The sequence below is a fragment of the Drosophila montana genome, unplaced genomic scaffold (genome assembly GCF_035044405.1).
Source record: "Drosophila montana isolate Dmon_TW-CO22-7 unplaced genomic scaffold, ASM3504440v1 contig_2481_1, whole genome shotgun sequence".
Classification (NCBI taxonomy): Eukaryota; Metazoa; Arthropoda; class Insecta; order Diptera; family Drosophilidae; genus Drosophila; species Drosophila montana.
Genome location: NW_026997351.1, coordinates 2,440,359 through 2,459,866, shown reverse-complemented (window position 1 = coordinate 2,459,866; position 19,508 = coordinate 2,440,359). Strand labels below are relative to the sequence as shown.

Here is a 19,508-nt window from a genome sequence, read left to right as displayed (position 1 = left end):
GTGGACACACTGGCCCATTTAAGTCAATTTTAATTTAAGGTAATTTAAATGAGTAGCAAGTGTCCCAAAACAAACTTCTTTATAGATGTATATCAAATCTTTCTCAGTCTTCAATTTTTGTCTTGCCTGCAAAGCAAAATGAACTAAATCGTTCGTTTGAAATAACAAACAATTTAACGAACTTTGGATATTTTATATATTTTGTTAATTAAGAAAATTGACACAAGCAATATAAACAAACAAATTTTAGTATTTACTAATAACTGATATTCAAATTACTTTCAAATGCAACCTATTGTATACATACATCGCTTTACATAATAATCAAATTAAATCATTTTATTGATTACACCTTTCATTGCTTTACATAGAAATAAAATTAAATATTTTTATTGATTACAGTTTTCTTCGCTTTACATAGAAATAAAATTAATATATTATTATTATTATTATTACACCTGCCATTCGGGTGCACGTTATTTATTGTATAAATCAACTAAACATTATGTTCGTTTGCAAATTAAAAAGTGATATTTTTGTTTTTCAAAACTCTCTTTATGCCTACATATGTATATAATGTAAAATTATTTTAAAATTATAGATTTCACATCGAAAGTCTTCGTCCGAGCGGCATGCGACGATTTGTCCACACTTCCAGTTTGTAAACAATTTGCAATAGCCATATGTAGTATATAAAGTTCCGGGATTTGGACCCATGATTGGGTATAGTGAAGTTTACCTTTAAATCTTTTAGTTTTCTTTTTCTTTTTCTCTTTTTTTTTTTTGTTTTGTTTTTATTACATTAATGTAGATATAACGAACAGCTAAAATAACTATTACGCTAAAGTAACTATTACAACTAATTTAAATCGAATAAAAAAAAAAAATAGATTATAGGTAATCCAAAAAAATATACATATAATATATATATGCATGCGTGCGTGTGTGTGTGTGTGTGAGTGTGTGTGTATGTATGTGTGTCTCTGTGTGTGTAGGTATGTGTGTCTCTGTGTGTGTAGGTATGTATGCAATTTGCTCAAGTGCCCTACTTTACATACATACTTATTAGAGTATGTACCTATGATCCTTACATCCTTACATCCCTACATACCCACCCGGCCAAGCTGCTTACTACTTGGACGTAACCATTTCGACGAGATCGCTGGAGAGGGCCAGCGAGTCAACAATATCAATTAGTATCTCCACATCCTTTACAGAACTAACCACTTCGGGTGCGCCGAGCAAATTGACGTGCTTGCCCTCGATGTTGGCATAAAAGCATTTGTTTTTGAAGATAATGGCACGATCGAAGGGCACACGGCATTTGCTCCGATCGAGCACGGAGCGCCGGAAGAGCACGCATGATGGCTGATATTTGTGCCGCTCCTCTTCGGGTATATTATAGCTTTTTAAATCACCAGTAAATATGGTCATTGTCTGGCGCTGCATGAGCGATGGCGACAGCTTGTAGAGGGTCACCTTGCTCGTCCATTTGGTGGAGGGCACCTTGATGCGTGCGGCAACATTGGCCAGCTTAACCAGCGGCAATTCGAGGCAGGTGCGTTGCTGGCGTGTCTTGCTCGATGGCTCTTTGGGCGTGCTGATCACATGCCAGGTCTCATAGCAGGTGATCTTCTTGACAAGCCGTCCATCCTCCTGACAGTATGTGGTTGTCTCGGGTGGAAAGTACTTGGGCTGTTTGGCCTCCGTTTCGGGCTCAGCTGCTGTCGTGGCTGCATCCTCATCCGTTGCATTCTCCTTGTAGCGACGCTGTGATGGCGTTGATGTAGACGGACTTGCCGGCTTCTTAAACACATCATCGTCGCTGCTCTCGCCCAGCAGCTTGGTTAGCTTACGATCCGGGCCAGTGGTCAGATGTTGTTGTTGTTGTTGTTGTTGTTGCTGCTGCTGCTGATGATGTCTTTGATTATTGCTGGCATTCACCGACGTTGTCGTCGATAGCACATGGCGTCGATTTGGCAACCATTTAGCAGTCTGCACACGACGAACCACGCGCGCCTGATTGGCTGTTGCTGGAGGTGGTGATGCTTGCATGTCATCCTCTGCCAGCTCATTGGATATATCCTCGTCCTCGGTATCGCCGCCATCGGTCATGGGGCACAGCTCCTTGCCCATGCTCATCAGCGGCTTCATCATTGGCTGCGTCTTCTTACCCATCTCGGCATTCAGGATGCGCGGTCGCGGCTTTGCTTGACCCACAGAGACGACCAGCGACGTCTGTTTGTTATGATTGAGCGCCAACGTGTGCTTGCTGGTCGTTCCTGCTGATGCAGTTGTTGTTGCTGTTGCCGTTGTTGTTGCTGCTGCTTTGAGCCGCTTGTTGGTTGAGCCTGTGGTTAAATTATTGCCTGGCGTGCTGCTGTTCCTGCTGCTGCCGATTGCTACTGTGGGGGAGGACGTGGATTGATTTGTGCGCGAGCTGCTGTTGTTGTTGTTGCGCGCTGCGGTCAACAATTTTTTGCCGACGCTATTGCTGTTGGAGGAGCGCGTTATAAGCACATCGTCCTGATTGATTATGTCATCAATGTTAACGATTGTGAACGTGGGCACATCGTCACTCTCTGTTGATTTCATAGATGCTGCCGCTGCACTCACGGTCGTTGCTGCCTTATGCACTTTGAGTGCATTTGTCGAGCTAGGCGGACGACCCACCATGCCCGACCGCGCCACTGGAGCACCGCCAGCGCTGCGTACTGTCGCTGTCGGGGTGCTCAGCTTAAAGTTGGATGCCGGCCGTGGTTTGGCGGCTGTTGTTTGCACCATACGCAGGCCACTGCTGCCGCTGCTTGAGTTGTTGTTGTTACTGCTGCTGCCCACAACGACCTTTGGCTTGGCCTGATTGCTGGCCAGACTCATGGCAGACGCCTTGGCCACAGAAGTGCTGCCATTGATAACTGGCGCCGAGCGGGCAACGCCGCCAACTTCGGTGGCCATGCGCTTGCGTGCTATGGGCGTATCATTGCCATCCTCTAGTTTGCGCTTGTTGCCCACCGTTGGAGTTGCCATCACTTTCATGTGGGATCGCGCCAGATTGGGCGCGATTGTGCGACGCAGCTGCTGCAAATGCGTTACACCGCCGCGTCCGGCTTGGGTGGTGCCCCGGCCGGCTTGGGATGGGGTATTGCTAGAAGCTGTTGCTGCACTGGCCGATTTCGGTGGACGTCCACGTCCGCGCTTTGGTGGCACCTTTTCGCGTCGCAAATGCAGCTCAAAGTCCTGCTCACTGATATCATCATCGTCGTCGGACTTGTGCAGCTGTGGATTAAATGCCGCATCGGCCAGCTCATCGTCGTTATCCTCCTCAATCAGATCGTGCATATCGTCATCCTCGTCATCGTCATTGGCGAATAGGTGCTTAACCGACCGTTTGTTCGTATTCTCGCTGGCCAGGGCAGCCACATACTTGGGCGTTACCATGTCATCGCTGGCGTACTTCGGATTCGGCTTGATGGAGCGACGCGATCGGCTGGCCGCAATCGTTGGCGGCGGCGTGGCCACTGCCGTTGCGGCAACTTTCGACTGTTTGTACATTTTTGTTTTCGGTTCCGTAACGATGTCTCGCGTCGTGTCGCGCCGCTTGCTAAGCGGTGTGCACGTCCCGGCCACGGGCAATATTAGCGCTGTGTTGCGCCGCTTGCTCAATGGTGTTGCCACCGCCTTGACCTGTTGTTTTGTTGTTGTTTTCGCAGCTGCCCTCGGCACTGTCGTTGGTTCGCCTTTGGCGTTGCGAGTGCGTGTTGCAATTGGAGTTGCGCACGGCGCAACGGCGGACTGTTTGTTCTTTGGCAACAGCTCGACGTTTGCAATGGTCGTGGCCCGTCGGGATGTGCGCGTCGCTCGCGGTTGCTCTCGTTCCTGCTCCCGATCTTTAACTATGTGTGTTCGCCTGGTCGGTTGTTTAGCTGCGGCGATGCGCCCTTTTTTTGATGGTTTACCGGATGCTGCCGCGTTGATTATTTCGCTGGCTTCAGATTCCTTTAGATTTTTTACGTATACAATGCACGGTCGAGTCTTTCCTATCTCAGCTTCCGTTTTTTTTCCAGCTCGCATCTTTCAGTAGTCACTGCAATTGATTAAGAATGGTGTAAACTACTTGTAATCGCAAATACAAAAATAAAAACAAAACAAAACCTAAAATATAGCGTAGTGGCAACACGGGCTGTGTTAATTAGAGATGAGCGTCTAATTGCTGCGTGAATGCATTCAAATTAGCTCATCATGTATGCACACACACATACATTTTTCTATTATTTGATTAAAGCTTTAATAATATAAATGTATATATATCAAGATAGATAAAAGTGTAGCGGACATTTATTTTATATATAATTAATATATTTACTATTTTTGTATGTCTGTTTTAACTTCTCGTGCTTATTTCGTGCTGAAATAACGCGTCACGTGCTCATCACTATTCTGATTGCGCGACAACTCTGGCGCCCATTTTGGTCATTTTTGGTGCTCTATTAGCAACTACGCTGATTTTTGCGCGCCAGTTGTATGTACATACGCATACATATATCTAATATTAATATATAACTATGTATGTATGTTTAGCTTGTGGTATATATGTGTTTTTAATTTTAATATTCAATTTTTGATTTCATTATGCGTGTGCGCATTTTACATTCGGGTCGCACTTACATTTAAATGGTTTTACATTTTTCGGTTCTGTCTTTTCATAAACGACTTTGTGATTTCCGTTTCGCACACTTTCACTGCACTACGTTCGATTGCGTTCGACAAGACGTCCCTGTTTGTGAATAATATCAGCAAATTGGCAACGCCATTCATTTTCATTTGCATTGATTTGCAGTTTAATTATTGTGCTTGATCTACGTGATAGCAGCCAGCAATAACATAATGCCACTTTGTTTTGTTTTGTAAAGTTCTGTTGCTCACTTTGCTTGCCTTTGCTTTTGCTGTGGAACTCATAAATTTGTGCGGCGCTGCCAGGCCAGCAATGTTTTTCTACCCAACTGTACCACACATACACGCACAAACAGAGCTGCTACCCCGTGGCTTGCGCCTTGCAACAAATCGTATAGTTTGTTTTTATCTTAGTTTTTGTTTCTGTTCTACACAAATAATTTACAACACATATGCAATTAAAAAATATATTTTACTTGGATCTGCTTTTTGCAATGACAAATTGGATGCAAAACTATGGTAATATCACTTCCCGCGCTCAATATTTTCGATGTCGATTAACCAGAACAGCACAGCACTGCCACTCGCCATGAAATTGTGAAGAGAAATAGAAGTGAAAAGAGGAGAGAGCGAGTGCAAAAATATACGAGAAAAACAGGGCTGCCAACTGGCGCTAAAATGTAGCGCGCTGCTAACTCTGGTTAACAGGTGGGCATGCCCTTGTAGCATGTCCAATATACACACAAATACGTATATACATATCTTTATATGTATATATTCTGTATGTCTGTATGCACGCATATATATATATATGTATATGTATGTATATCATGTGGATTGTTTTGTTCTATTCCTGTGCATATATTTTCGCATTATCGTTTATTATACATATATGTATTTATATTAATTACATTTCGTTTTATGGCTGATCGCACGTTAACATTATTCTACTACTTCAATGCAGATGGCTGTGGGCAGCGGTATTTGGCCATTTCGACCTCTGCCTCAGCAAAACTGAACCGATTGAAACTAAAATATTCGGGAACTTTGTAGCCGCTAGTTGGCGAGGCTCCGGGACCAACTGGTGTCGTTGTGGGCCTCACGCAAGCGCTGCTCAGGCCCGTAACATTGCTAACGGGAGCTGCACTAGGTGCGGTGCCGACTTTGCTGCTGCTGGGTGGGGGCCTTGAAGCACCTGCGCCTTTTTGTGCCTGGCTGTAGCCTCGTCGTAGGAGCTGGTTAAGTGCGGCGCGTGGGGCTGCGTTCATTTTTATGACAAATCCAACACAAATATAACTTCAAACAGAATTCACGTAATCGCACGACTGACCAAATATCAAGTGCAAAATAAAAAAACAACAATAACATATGGTTTGTAAAAGATTGGCAGCCCTAGGCAGGTCGCGGCGTTGCCATTTGTTCCGAAACATCAGTCAACACTTATCTAGCAGGCGCACACGCACAACTAGGTTCGTGTGTAGTATGTTGTTTATAACATTAAACAATCACCCACCCACCAACCCATTGAAAAGCAAATAAGATTTGGTTAAGGCTAGTTTAATTTCGCTTTTTAAATTTAGGCTGCGCTTTGCCATAGTGCTGGCTTATATTGGCAACTGGCGCACGCCGCTTTTGTTTAGTTTTGTTGTTGCACTTGACACTGGCCGCACCAGTTTGATTCTTGCCCAATTGATGGAATTTCTTGCGCTCCTCGCGCGTGTCCTTTAGACGCTGGCGTTCCGCCTTAAGTTCCTTGTAGTTTTTATACGCCTTCTTCGGTGGCTTGGCGCCAAGTTTGATCAGCTGAAATATTTCCATTTTTCGTTTGTTTTTGATGGTCCGCTGATTGGCAATGGCAAAGTTGAGCACTTCTTGGCGTGCTTTTTTGATGTCAAATTCGTTGTCTGCTTCTTTCTTAAACTTGCCGCCGTCTGTGGTTTTGCCTTCTTTTACAGTATCATTTGTTGTTTTCTCTTGTTTGCTTTTTGGAAGTGCAGCTTGCGGTTCTTGAAATACCAGAGCCTTAAATTCCGAGTCATCTTCAGTTTTCTTCAATGCAAGCGCGGCGCGTGTCAATACGGGTTTAAAATCGGTGCTTGCATTCATGCTGGCTAATTAACAATTGTGCACAGACTACAAAAACTTTAAATGAATATTTAAACGCACATACATACATATGCACACATGTGCTAGGCAGCACTAAAATGTACTAATTATGGCCAAACGAACGATAAATCGTGAAACAAGTTGGCAGCTCTTAAACTGCACGCCGCATGTTTTATTTTTGATAGCTGTTTTAAATTTTGTTGGCTGTATTTAATTGTGAATAATACCATTAATATATTGCTGTAGTGCAATGAAACAACCATTAGCTAAAAAGTCACCCCATAAAGAGAATGTGGAAGTGTCTGCCAAACGTGCGAACGTGCCGGCCGAACTACAGCGAAAAGCCAATGCCTTCCTAAATTCCAGTAATGTCGATACAAAAGTGCTGCGGGAAATTGTTTACCTCTTGGTATGTAAATCACATAGTAATACGTTTGCAATATACCTATAAATGTCTATGGTAAATTACAGGAAGAACCTGAATGCAATGCCATTGGAGTAATGCACGTGCTTGAAGTTATCTTTAAGAATCTTCTCAAACGCAAATGCATTTTAGCCGCCGAAAAGCAACAGGATAAGACAAAGATCAAGGGAAAGGCTAACCAGTCCAATGCCAAATGTCAAACACTCTATAATAAAGCGTGGTCCTTCCTGCTAATTAGATTAGGCAGCGCCTCCAAGGAGGAATCTGGCGTTGCGCTCAAAGTATGCATGCAGCTTATATCCAGCGAATCAAAGTATATTTACTCCAATGCCTGGCACAGTGAACGCCTGCGCAGTGTGCTAGAGACGCTGGTCAACTCGGAGACAACGCCACCAACGGCTGTGGCGGCATTCCAGAAATATGCCCGTTGTCTGGACGTGCTACAGATGACATATAAACTCTTGCCGGAACTGGCGCCAAACAGTTTTGCGGACTCACCAAATATTGCACTTAACTATTTGGCTATCATCAATTTGCTTGATTTGGGAAAGATTGTGCTAAATGCCAATGAGTATCACATTGGCCCAGGCACTGAGAAACATCCGCACTTTGAATACAACCAAACACGCAAACATTTGAATGCTGTTTGGAAGGCCATAATTGCATCGTGTAGTGGGGTGGACGAGAAGGTGCATCGACAGGTGCTTGTTGTGCTCTTGGAACGTATACTGCCGCATTTGCAGGATCCCATATTGTTAACAGATTTTCTAATGGATTCACTTCATCAGTTTGGTAAGATAGTAAAAAAAAAACTATAGTGTACGCATAAAAAGTATATGTTTAGAAATAGTATTATTCATTTGACCCGCGCCGCGCTATAAATAATATTTACTAATGTCTTCGATTGTACATATTGAAATTTCCATTATGTTTTTGCAGATGGACCCATTGCCCTGCTCGCTCTCCAAGGTATCTTTACACTGATGCAACAGCAGAATATTACATATCCAGATGTCTACCAGAAGCTCTATAATATGTTCTATCCACGAATGTTCTACAACAAGTACAAAGCTCGCCTCTTTTATCTGGCCGATATATTTTTAACCTCAACACATTTGCCGGAAAATCTGGTGGCCGCTTTTGTTAAGCGTTTGGCGAGACTCGCACTCAAAAGTCCAACAGAGGATGCTATTATAATGATACGGTTCATATGCAATCTACTGCTGCGGCACACAGGCTTGCAGCGTCTCATTTGCGCAACGGGTGCCGAAAGCGGTAAACAATATGAAAATATGTTAAAACGTGCAGGATGTCATTTAAATTATATTGCATTTACAGCTGTGGAGATATCCGATCCCTACGATGAAACGGAACTGGATCCGGTCAAAGCAGGCGCCCTAAAAAGCTCCCTCTGGGAGATGTCATTGCTGCAGAAGCACGCGGTGCCCGAAGTGGCCAATGCTGCACGTTTTGTATCCAAAAGTTTGCCCGTAGTTGAATTTGATCTATCTTCTCTGCTGGAAATGAAGGAATGTGACGTAAGTAACATTTTTAAGATCAGCTCATTTTTATGCCACATATCAATTTTGGCTAATCTTGAGTATTTCAAAAAACACAGAGAGGTTTACAAAACTAAAGGTATAGTCAAAGAATGGGGAATTTTGTTTTGAAAAGCATCAACAAATTTATAGGCAGAGTTCTTATGGCTTGAGAGGTTTGCACTTTTGTCAAAAAGAAGATTTTTGTTATTTTATATATCGACCCATTTTTTATTATGTGAAGCCAGTGCAGGATAAAATAGAGTTTAAAAGAAATTCTGTCTGCAACTGCGAAAAAATTGGTGGCAAAAGCTTTTGCAAAATTGATTGTGGGCCATCCAATCGAGCTGCAACTTGTTTGCAATATCTCTGCTAAATTTTATTTGCGAAAATCCACTCCGCCAGGGTGATATATGGGGAAAAGTTGTCTATTCGACTTAAAGGTTATTTTAGCAACGATTTTGGGAGTTCCAGCCCACCGGAGTGAAATGGATGCAACCTTTTGATTTTCATCAGTTCGACTTCAAACTAATTATTTATGTTAATTATAATTTGAGTGTGGGTTTTTAAAAAAAAATGATAATAGTGAACACAACTGTGCAACAAAATAACAACTATTTAATTTATTAATATATGAAGTGCATAAATAGAATTTTTTTATAGTGCCCAACAAATGTAAACTTTTTCTTAAGCATGCATACTTTAAGCACTAATTTGTAAACTAATTTAAACTCTTTGTCTAACCTGCCAGATATTTGATGATGAGGTGAAAAAGGAAGTGAATCACTTTACGCTGGGCTACGAGCGTCCAACAAATTTTGCTCTGCCACAAAATGATATTGTTACCAAATACTGGGATATAATTTAGAGTAAAACAAAATATATATATTTAAATTAATATAATAAAAATGTATGTGCCTGTTATGTGTATACTTTTAAGCCGGACTGTATTGCTGGCCCAGTTCCGTTTTGCACCAGTTGCCTGGAGAAATGCGCGCAAGATGCCCCAGATGATGCCGCTGCCTCTGTCGCTGCCATTGCTCCCGTGGCAACATGGTACTTACGTGCGCTTTTGCTCTTTTAATTGGAACCACAACTGGATGCTTGCAAGGCTGCGTCGCTAACCCACCCCAGGCTAGCTCTAAGGTTGTCGTAACTGTGCGCATATACGGCACGGCCGTATGAGGGCAAAGTACACGCACTCGGCTATCGAGAGAAAACTGAAGCCCAGAAACAAGCCCATTAAACCACCATCGTTGGCTGTGAATGCAAAAGAAAATGGAGGAAAATTCAATTCTATCTGTGTGTGTGCGTGTTTTTTTTTTTTTGGTTTAGTATACCCTTGCAGAGACTATTCTGATTTTGTTAGGACATTTCTAAAGCTGTAGCTCGACATTTTTAGATGTTTCCATTTGCTGCATGGGGTTTATGGGTCAAAAATTAGATAGTAGTATGAACAATTTATTGGTCTTTTTTTGCGATTTTGTTTGAGATCTCCACTCGTTTATTTTGATATCCCTTCAACAATACCTGACTGCTATATCATATGCATTGCTCTCATTACTCAGTTGAAAATTGACTTCTATTTTCTTCTTTTGTATAATAAACTCTATTTCAAGGCTGCAAATGGGGTTTGAACCAAATCAGTTCGAGCTCGGAACCCATTTTTTTTTTAATATAAGCCGAACCTTAAACCAAACTATATATCCAAAACGATCGCTAAAACGAAACCTGAACCGAATCATATTTATTTTCAAAAACGTGTTGCTTGAAGGTTCTTGGAGGAAGACTCAGCCAAAAAGTAACCCAATTTCGGGTGGAGATTAAATTTAGCCCCAACCTTAAATCGCACTATCGGCGATTCTACTTGGGTTTGAACTGCCTGCAAGGGTATTTCGTTGTCGGCACGCCGAAAAGAACGTACATTTTTCACTCGTTGTCTGGCTACACGCATAAAAAGTCCGATATGCCGATGAATTCGTTCTGTTTGACGGCACGAAATGTATGCTCCTTGTAGTACAAATGGAACACGGCAATGTTGGGCTCCACATAGGCCTGAATAAAGTTGCGCCCAGTGGACTGGACGATTTTAAAGTCATCGTAGGAGATTTTGGTGTAATACGGGATCGCATTGTATGTGAGATCAAAGCAGCTGGGCAGGCAATTGTCCAGACAGGACTCGATGCTAATGCCAATTGTCTCTCCACGCACTGCGGTTCCCTTATGCTGCAGACGGTTTCGTTGCCATTAAGGCGTCGCATATAAAAGACGATGCAGCCGCAGCTTTGCAACAACTGTCGGGATGTGCACTCCATTTCGCCAGACCAGGTGCGAGCAGGACGTCCGTTTCGCGCACATTCGGCGACTCGTTGGGGCTGTGCAGTGCGATCTTGAAGCCAATGCTGCTGTCGGAGGAATAGTGATAGGCATCCGCCTGAACGTCCAGCGTTAGCGACATGTCCAGAGACTCGCCGGTGCCGAGAGATGGGCGCGGATGGTAAACATGATTATGCGGCTATAACCCAGCGCCACGTGCCAATCGATGGCATTGTAGCCCATTGGGGGCCAAACTAATGCATTCAAATGTGCGCAAAGAGGGGATACGGGGCATGTACACAGAAAATTAAATATGCCCGATCTGTGTATACTATACAAGAGTCCACATACCAAATCTGGTGTCTCCAGCTCTTTTAACATCGACATTTATCGATTTCATAGAAACGAAGCGAGTAATCGATGACGTAAAACAAATTTAATCTGATTGGCAATAGGAGTAGCTAGGTTCGAAATTTCAAATCACCAGCTCTTATACTCTCTGAGATCCCTGAGGCTATATGCCTTCGGATTTGGTATATAAACTCTATGTCATCTAGATTAGAATCAACAAACGGATCGATATAGCCACGTCCTTCTAGAGTATCTTAGTTTTAAAGCTATCTTCGTGAAACCTGGCATAGGTCAGTCTGTCTTTTGCAGGCAGCCCAAATGAAGGATCGAACTACTATATCATATAGCTGCCATTGGATAGTCAAAATTGCTCAAAAAATTAAGTTTTAGCTTGAAAAAGGTTTTGTGTTTTTCGTGATGTCCTAGTCAAACCCAGCATTGACTTGTTTCACCATGCTTTCAACATATAATCGCAATCTTATTAACATCGTAGAATCGATCCAAAATCAAGCTTTTTTTTGTTCTTCAAAATATCCTGACCAAACATAGCACTTACTTGTTTCAATTATAAGCAATATCTTATCAACATTAGTCTACTTTATCATAAAGCTCTCTAGGTACAATCCGTCCAAAAATGGGTTTTTGTATGGAAATCATTTATATTTCTCAAGATGTTTGGAAAAGAAACTCAGCTATTACGAGATTCTCTTTATCCGTATCAAATTCAACTACTTTTTCATTTGACTTTCAAAGGAAATGAAAAGTATTTCTAGGCCAAATATCGACAAGGGTATTTAATCTTCGTCATGCCGAAGGCAACCGTTCTTTCTAGTAGTTCTCACTACAAACATTACCTGTCTGCGCTGTGTAGCTTGCGACTGTTGATGTACTTAAGTCCATGTAGGCTAGTGTGCTAGTGCGACAAAATTCATCCGTATTGCGTGCCAGTATGCTGCGGCAGCTAACAACCGATGCGGGCTTCGCCAACGGCTGAAGCTGCGCCAGTCCAATGATGCCGAGTGTGGGCCAATGGCCTCGACGCCTCCAGATGGGCGACACCTGGCGAGGCAGCCGCATGTTGAGCCACTTTGCAACTGGTCGTCAATTTGTAAGTCCTTGTGGCTTCTACTTGTTTGCCATGTTTTATTTATTTTTATTTTTGTTGTCGTTCGTTTATTTTGCTTATCCACTTTCACGCTTGGCTGGTCTGCACATTTGTCGTGCCGATAATAAAAAGTGAACAATAAATATTTTATAATTGAATAAATACAAATTAACATACAGATTAGGAAAAATGATTTAATAACATAATCCAACCTAAAATGGTTTGAAACATTTTAAATATTCGTTTTATGTAGGCAAATATCACAGGAAAGCATTTACAGCGGGCGTGAATTTATGAAAATCGCATAGAAAGGCAATATTTAAAAGGGTGAGAGAATGTCAGTGAGTTAGAGGGATAGAGAAAATAAGAGTAAGAAAGGGAAGAAAGGGAAAGGGAGATGAATGAAGATGAGAATAGAAAAAGATTGTGTAAGTGAAAGAAAGAAGTGATTGGAGAAAATCTGTCTAAGCAAAAGAGTAAAAGAGATTGAGAGTGAGACAGAGAGACAGAGAGAGAGAGCAAGTTTATGTTTTAATTGAAAAAGAGTTTTATAAGAATTACTTTACGAAAGACTAAGAACACTGTCAAAAAGTCATCAGATACACAATTAATACCCTAAAGTACCAAAATGTTAAAGTCTTAGTTGAATTTTTGAAAATCGCATAGAAAGGCTATGTTTTTGTGGGGCAGAGAAGCTAACAGAGATGTATAATTCAATTGGAATATGAGAATCCACATGTCGAATGTGCTGTCTCTAGTCGCTATCAGATTTAGTTGTTCACACTAAAAGACAGACAGACAGACATGACCAAACCGACGTACTGACCAGTCCTTGATATAAATAGAGCTTCATGCAGAGCGTATTCTAAACGAGTACTCGGTTTTTCCCTTATATTTTTTTGCTGTATAACTTTGGGCCAGCTGTAATTAAGATGTGTGTTGGTTCGCTCATTAGAGCGCAACGTGCGGCTGGTCAGAAGCAGAAGCAGCAGCAGCAACAGCTCAAGTTCAATGCAACCAACAAAGCCGAATTGAGTTCCGAACTTAGTGCTATACACACACACACACTTGCACACACACACACACTGAGCAGGGACTTTGGATAGGTAGGAAAACCGCACTTGAACGAAAATCAAATTAAAAGCTTCAATGCCCCAGACACAGACGGGTCGAGTCAGACCACGGCAGGTCAGGTTAAGCGTAGACATGGCTTCTGTAGCCACATGTCACCTGCAAGAACAGTCATATACATACACACACACACACACACACAATTGTGTGTGGCACGCACACGCACTTTGTATGACTTCATTGAAACAAGTTCATAAAACACTTAAACCTAACCGAGCCGACCAAATGCCCCCATGGGGCTGTCAACGTTGCCCGCTGCCAGCTTGTTAGCAGTTTTGCTGCCCGCTGGCCAGTGTGGGGATATCCGCATTCGCCCCCACACTCACACACACACACACACACACATACACCCGCAACCGCTCCTGGCATGCCCCACCGTTTACCTCAGAGTTGAACGCCGGACGTATCACCATCAATGACCATCAAAAAGTTTTCGCCTTTGGCTTTCTGACCAGATATGTAGACTATGCACATGCCCATATATATGCCCTCATGTGTGTACATGTATGTGTGCATGTGTATGTAAAATGAAAGATTTTTTTTTTTGTAGCCAGGCCAAATCGCATCGAGAGGTCACAGCAGATACCAATTGACCTAATCTAAGTGGAGGCGCCATTAGAAATCGTTTTGTTCGGCCAGGATGTCATTTAAGGCGGCAGCCACATACATGCGTGCATACATACGTTCTCCTATGCTCATGCAAGGGTATAGCTCAGTTTAGGCAGTGCATTTATTGATCCACTAATTGTCATTGTGTGTTCGATTTGGTCAGCTTTAGCTGAGATTTCTTCTTCTTCAATTATTTCAAACTGTTTTGGCCCGAAATCATCGCATATTTTATTTACCATGAACTGAATGTAAACTGACGCCTGACACAACTTTAGTCTCAGAGGATTTTTTTTTTCATATTACTGCACGACTTTCTAGCTTTTGTCATAACTTTAAATTTGAACAAATCGCCATTGCAAATGAAATTTCAAAGATATTTGCAGAAACCAAATCTAGTTTCACCAGGTGTGAAAAGCCAGACTTATGAGTCCAGCCTTCAGGCGTGACATTGGCTTAAGCCGTAAACCCAAACTCCAAATTGTAGTTGCAGCCTTGATTCTGATAATTGTTACTTGATCATTGGCATGCCAATGTATGCACTCCAGTTTTTCCCAGTAACATGAGCAAGGATCTTAAGAAACTTTCACCTACGAGCGTGAAAAACGGGTGAAAACTGTGATTGTAAGGTTTCTATTCATTCTTGTGCCACATAAGTTTATAGATGCTGTCTACTATTATTATTTTTAATATTATTTAGAGCTTGTGCTTATTTTTAGACTTAAAATTGTACAGCTGCCGTAAAATTCACGGCCCAGAAAAACATTTCTGAATTCAAGCAAAGGAATATAAAAAAATCAGCGGCAATTGAAAAAAAAACATAACTTACCAGTCACATACATATGTACATGCATACACTTATACATGCATGCACATAAGCACATTCTTATGCAGCACACACACACACACACACTCGCACACACACATACAAGCACACACTGGCAGTGGCACCGGCTGTTTGTATGTATAAAAAATCTGAAAATGATAGAAAAATGATTAATTGCAGTTGGCAGTAGTTCAGCAGTCAGTTGCGCCGCTGCCGCTGCTGCCGCTGCTGCTGCTGCAGTAAACCTCAGCGAGCTCTTAGCTAGCGAGGAGGCCACACAATGCTAGCATGCGCGTGTGTGTGTGTGTATTGGCATTCATGGCTCATAGGTGTATGTATGTATATATGTGTGTGTGTGTGTGTGTGTGTTGGTGTCTGTGTGTGTAGTACATTTTTTGTGGCAGCCTTTTCGTAGCACAACAGCAGCTGACTGCAGCGATATTAATGATAGATATGCGTTCGCTTCAATGCGTCACCCGCTCCCCGCTGCCCCACACTTGTCCCGAATTATACGATAATATTTATGTGTATGCTCCAAATAGGTGGAGTAGCATGTGGAGAAGCCGGTCGAGAGATGGATCGACTGGAAGTGGCGAAAGGGCGCGTTAGCTTTAAATAATTGTTGCACAATTTATTTTGTTGTAAACTGAATGATAACAAAATGTTTGCATTTAATGCATAATACTTGAACTATTTGTTGGCTGAGTTGATTGAAGCTCGCCTTTGCATATTCCCGTCAAAGTGCATGTTAGTTAACAAGAAGCTAAACTCATTTCAAAATACGTGTGCTAAATATACAAATATCGTATTAACTTATCGATTTAACAGGCAGATATGCAAAATAACAGTAACATACGAAAATGTATCAAAAGTTATAGTTAATTTTGAAAGAAACAGAAAAATGATCTACAGTAAGCTCTTTACAGGCAGATGGGTAATACATATTAGAGCATTAGAGAGTTGGCTTAACTAACTCAATTTCTATTCTTTTGTGCTGAGATCTGAAAGTTAAAAAAGCGAAGAGTTCTCCTTGGAGTGCCTGAAAATGATATATTTACAATGTGCGCATCATTTCTATACTTTTCAATGTTTTCATACATATTTGATTGTAATATCTCAGGGCATTTATGATATGATTAGAAGATAAGAAGATATGTTGGTTCGACATTGGAGACGAGTCAACATACATAGGTAAACAGACAGACGAAGACGACCATGTTTACTCGACTGTTGATACTGATCGGTAATAAATAAATATATAATAAATATATATATATATATACAATAAATATGGACAGTATAAAATAGTGGAACTCCAAGGAACTCTAATATATATAAAGTAATTTGGGTAAATTGATAAGAACAGTTTGTTGCCCTCGAAAGTCTGTTGCGGCGCACTCCGACGCCATAAACAAATATATGTATGTGTATGCCACTCGATGAGCAACAAAAGCCTTTCTCTACTAATTCCCATTTATTCATTTAGTTTAGTTGCATCACTCATTTCGACAAGAATTCCCGCCCGCACACATACCCACCCACACACACACACACACACATCAATAAAAGAGGAATATAGAGAAAAGGAGTGTATGTGTGTGTGTGTGTTTGTGTGTGTGTGTGGTGAGTGCAGTCCTGTCCATGCTCGAGTCGCCTTTTATTTATCAGCGCTGGAGCAGAGAGCAGCCCCAGATGAATGTCTCGCCTCGTCTGCCCACAGTTGTCCCACCTTATCCGGGCTGCTGACGAAATGGCTCTGAAATGGCTGTTACGCCACTGACAAAATGTTACTGCAAATATGCCAAAAAAGGTCATACGACTATCAAAAATGAAACAAAAACCAAAAATGACAGCTACCCTATAAACCTCTCCTCTGTGACTAGCTCTGCCCGGTTTGTGTAAAGCCACGACGAGTCGAGTTCCCATGGGTTTTTGTCTGCTCGGATAAACGAAAGCTGGGGGTGTTCGTGGTGTGCTGGGTTTGGGGCTGGAGTTGGCGGATGTTGGTCCAGGACTGGGCAGCAGTTGCTCCTGATGATGAAAGGGGTTTACAACTATTTTCAAACTATGTATTTAGCGCGCATTATATGACCTCGTCTCCCACTCCGCACGTTCTTTCAATCTCTGTCTCTTTCTCTCTCTCTCTTCCGCCTGTCATTGCTTTTGCACTCGAAGAAATCGCTGAGCTTGATGATTCTGGGCAGCTTTGGCTTCTGTGAAGAAGCCGAAAGTAAATCCCAAATATTTGTCGGCAAATTTGAGAAGTTCTTTCTGTAATATGTTTGATCTTCAGCAACGTTGCATTTTTGAGTTGGCTGCGCCTAACAGTTTTTTAACGATATATATTTTTTGCACAGTGTAGTTTGCATTTTGCCTTCGTCACATGCTATTTATACGTTGGCTGTTTTTATGATGACGATATGTTTGTTTGCCCCACTGCGGCGCTGCACAGTGGGCATCATACTCAGCAACTAGCCCATAGGGGCCATTTTTATGTTATATGTGAATCAAATATTTTCAAACTATTTAATATAGCTAACATTGTAATTTTGTTGTTGCTTAGGCCCATCTCAGTTCACTAACTGTGATTAGTGTCCGATAATTGTCGATGTGTACCACTGTGCAGCTTGATGGTCGGCTGGCTTTCGAGGGATTGCTTGACCTCTGGACCAAACCCCGTCCGCTGATCTGTATGGCTGCTTATGCCCCACTTGTAACATATTTTTTGGGCAGCGGATTAGTTGCACGCCATGTTGCCACTTGAAGTGTTTATGTGTATGGAGTGTCACACACGCACACAGGCACAAACACCCGCTAACACACACTCGCACACACACTAACGCACACAATCAGACACACACAAGTATATCATGCGACACTTAATAAAAACAATGTGCTCAACATGCCGCCTTAAATGGAAATCCATTTTCAGAGTTTGTTTTTGCTCGCTTTTCATCTTATTGTGCTCGTGTTTGTGTGTGTGTGTGTGTGTGTGTGTGTAAGAGTGTGTGTCTGTGTGTGTGCAGAGTTATTTAAATGTCTGCGTTTAGCTGCTGTTCGCTTGCCTTCAAAAATGTATAATTAATTGTTTTAAAGCATTCTCTTCTATTCTCTGAAATCCGTCACCCACTTTTTATTTTTTGTGGTGGGGATAAGGTCGGGTCGAGCTGCTATAATATCATTTTGAGGTTTTTGTATATCCATATACAAATATATATATTTGTGTTGTTTGCTTCTTATGATGATTATAAGTAGTCATCGTCAAACGCGTTGCTTAATCGTTTTAGCAATTAGTTGAGACGAAAAGGATTTTATGCAAAAAAAAAAAATATACCGACTGCGTAATAATCGTAAGAGGTATCTGTGCACCGGGAATGTAGCCAAACTGTTTTGAGATCGCATCTGTAGAGGAATTGGTGGGAAATATTCCAAATTTGGTCACTCTTGCTCTAAATCGGAAGATATCGATTTTTCTCATTTCGCCACGCCTCCTCCAGAGAGTCAGTCTCATATATATATATATATATATATATATATATATATTCTGGTAGTCCAGTTCAACTCGTCAACTTCAAAAGCTCCGAAATATACTCTTTTAAAATATTATCTTTAAATAAAAACCGAGCAAAAAGGCGATCATACCGAGGAGGGGGGCGGGGGGATATAGGAATAACTATCCTCCCTCCCCCAACTATTTCCTCGGGCACATCTCACAGCAGTGTTTTTTTTTTGTTGTTGTTGGTTGGGTTGTTGTTTTTGTGGCTGCGCTTGGTAGTTGTATGTTTTTTGTGTGTGTAATTTTGAATCCATATCAAGCGCTGTTTTGTTTCCGGATTGCGTCATTGCCAGGCGACGGCTCCTTTTTGGATTGTTGTTTTTGTTTTTTTTTTTTTTTGGATTTTTTCTTGTTATGGTTGGTTTGCGATTGGCTTGAAAAACCTGCCCATCATATATAGCTTTTCTTCTTCAATCATCGTAAGTTGCAGTAACACATGGGGTAATTGTTCAATATATATATCGTAGTAGTACATATACTTCTGGTTTCTCTTCCTTACAGGTTATAACACGTAAGTTTTTCATCATCATCAATCAAACGGTATCTCCACCATTTTTCATCGTTATAATTTATAATTAGTCGTGCAGTAATCATCCCTCAAATAAAAGGACTCCACATTTTCATTATTATTCAGTCGTGCAAGTATGTTATCCCTCCAGAGGGACTTACACATATTTCTTCAACATAAGTTGTTCTTCGCGTAACGTTTTCATTCATCATCGAATTCATTGGCGGTTGTGTGTATCATCTTCCATTTCAAAGGGCAATTTCTCTTTATAAACATTGAAACTTCATTATTGACTGGACTACTTTTGTGTCCTTGTATTCCCATTTTTTCCACAATTAGTCGGGGATGTGATCAACCCTTGTTGCTGTGA

General features: G+C 41.7%; 5 protein-coding genes across 6 annotated transcripts; 1 reads left to right on the top strand and 4 right to left on the bottom strand.

Moving 5' to 3' along the window:
- Positions 1 to 312: 312 nt before the first annotated feature.
- LOC135428402 (pneumococcal serine-rich repeat protein) lies at positions 313 to 5,300 on the bottom strand. 2 transcript variants are annotated; one of them, XM_064682371.1, is made up of 3 exons: positions 5,148 to 5,258; positions 4,666 to 4,774; positions 313 to 4,084 (listed from the first exon to the last, which is right to left on the bottom strand). In XM_064682371.1, exon 3 carries the CDS (start codon positions 4,069 to 4,071, stop codon positions 1,132 to 1,134), a length of 2,940 nt encoding a protein of 979 aa, XP_064538441.1. In that variant the 5' UTR covers positions 4,072 to 4,084; positions 4,666 to 4,774; positions 5,148 to 5,258; the 3' UTR covers positions 313 to 1,131. The 2 variants fall into 2 exon arrangements, with proteins under 2 accessions (XP_064538441.1, XP_064538440.1); XM_064682370.1 differs by lacking the exon at positions 4,666 to 4,774 and having other exon boundaries at positions 5,148 to 5,300.
- A 233-nt stretch (positions 5,301 to 5,533) lies between these two features.
- On the bottom strand, positions 5,534 to 6,026 carry NdufV3 (NADH:ubiquinone oxidoreductase subunit V3). Its single transcript, XM_064682385.1, has one exon. The coding sequence runs from the start codon at positions 5,937 to 5,939 to the stop codon at positions 5,622 to 5,624; it is 318 nt and encodes a 105-aa protein (XP_064538455.1). The 5' UTR covers positions 5,940 to 6,026; the 3' UTR covers positions 5,534 to 5,621.
- A 186-nt stretch (positions 6,027 to 6,212) lies between these two features.
- On the bottom strand, positions 6,213 to 6,872 carry LOC135428413 (uncharacterized protein C1orf131). Its single transcript, XM_064682384.1, has one exon. It carries the CDS (start codon positions 6,775 to 6,777, stop codon positions 6,229 to 6,231), a length of 549 nt encoding a protein of 182 aa, XP_064538454.1. The 5' UTR covers positions 6,778 to 6,872; the 3' UTR covers positions 6,213 to 6,228.
- On the top strand, positions 6,825 to 9,663 carry LOC135428412 (nucleolar complex protein 4 homolog B). Its single transcript, XM_064682383.1, has 5 exons — positions 6,825 to 7,186; positions 7,249 to 7,993; positions 8,141 to 8,476; positions 8,540 to 8,739; positions 9,491 to 9,663. Exons 1-5 carry the CDS (start codon positions 7,028 to 7,030, stop codon positions 9,605 to 9,607), a joined length of 1,557 nt encoding a protein of 518 aa, XP_064538453.1. The 5' UTR covers positions 6,825 to 7,027; the 3' UTR covers positions 9,608 to 9,663.
- Positions 9,664 to 9,880: 217 nt separating this feature from the next.
- On the bottom strand, positions 9,881 to 12,483 carry ppk8 (pickpocket 8). The gene is given in 5 exon segments (XM_064682549.1): positions 9,881 to 9,999; positions 10,692 to 10,940; positions 10,943 to 11,056; positions 11,059 to 11,254; positions 12,256 to 12,483. Coding segments are annotated over 5 exon segments (906 nt in total).
- Positions 12,484 to 19,508: the final 7,025 nt, after the last annotated feature.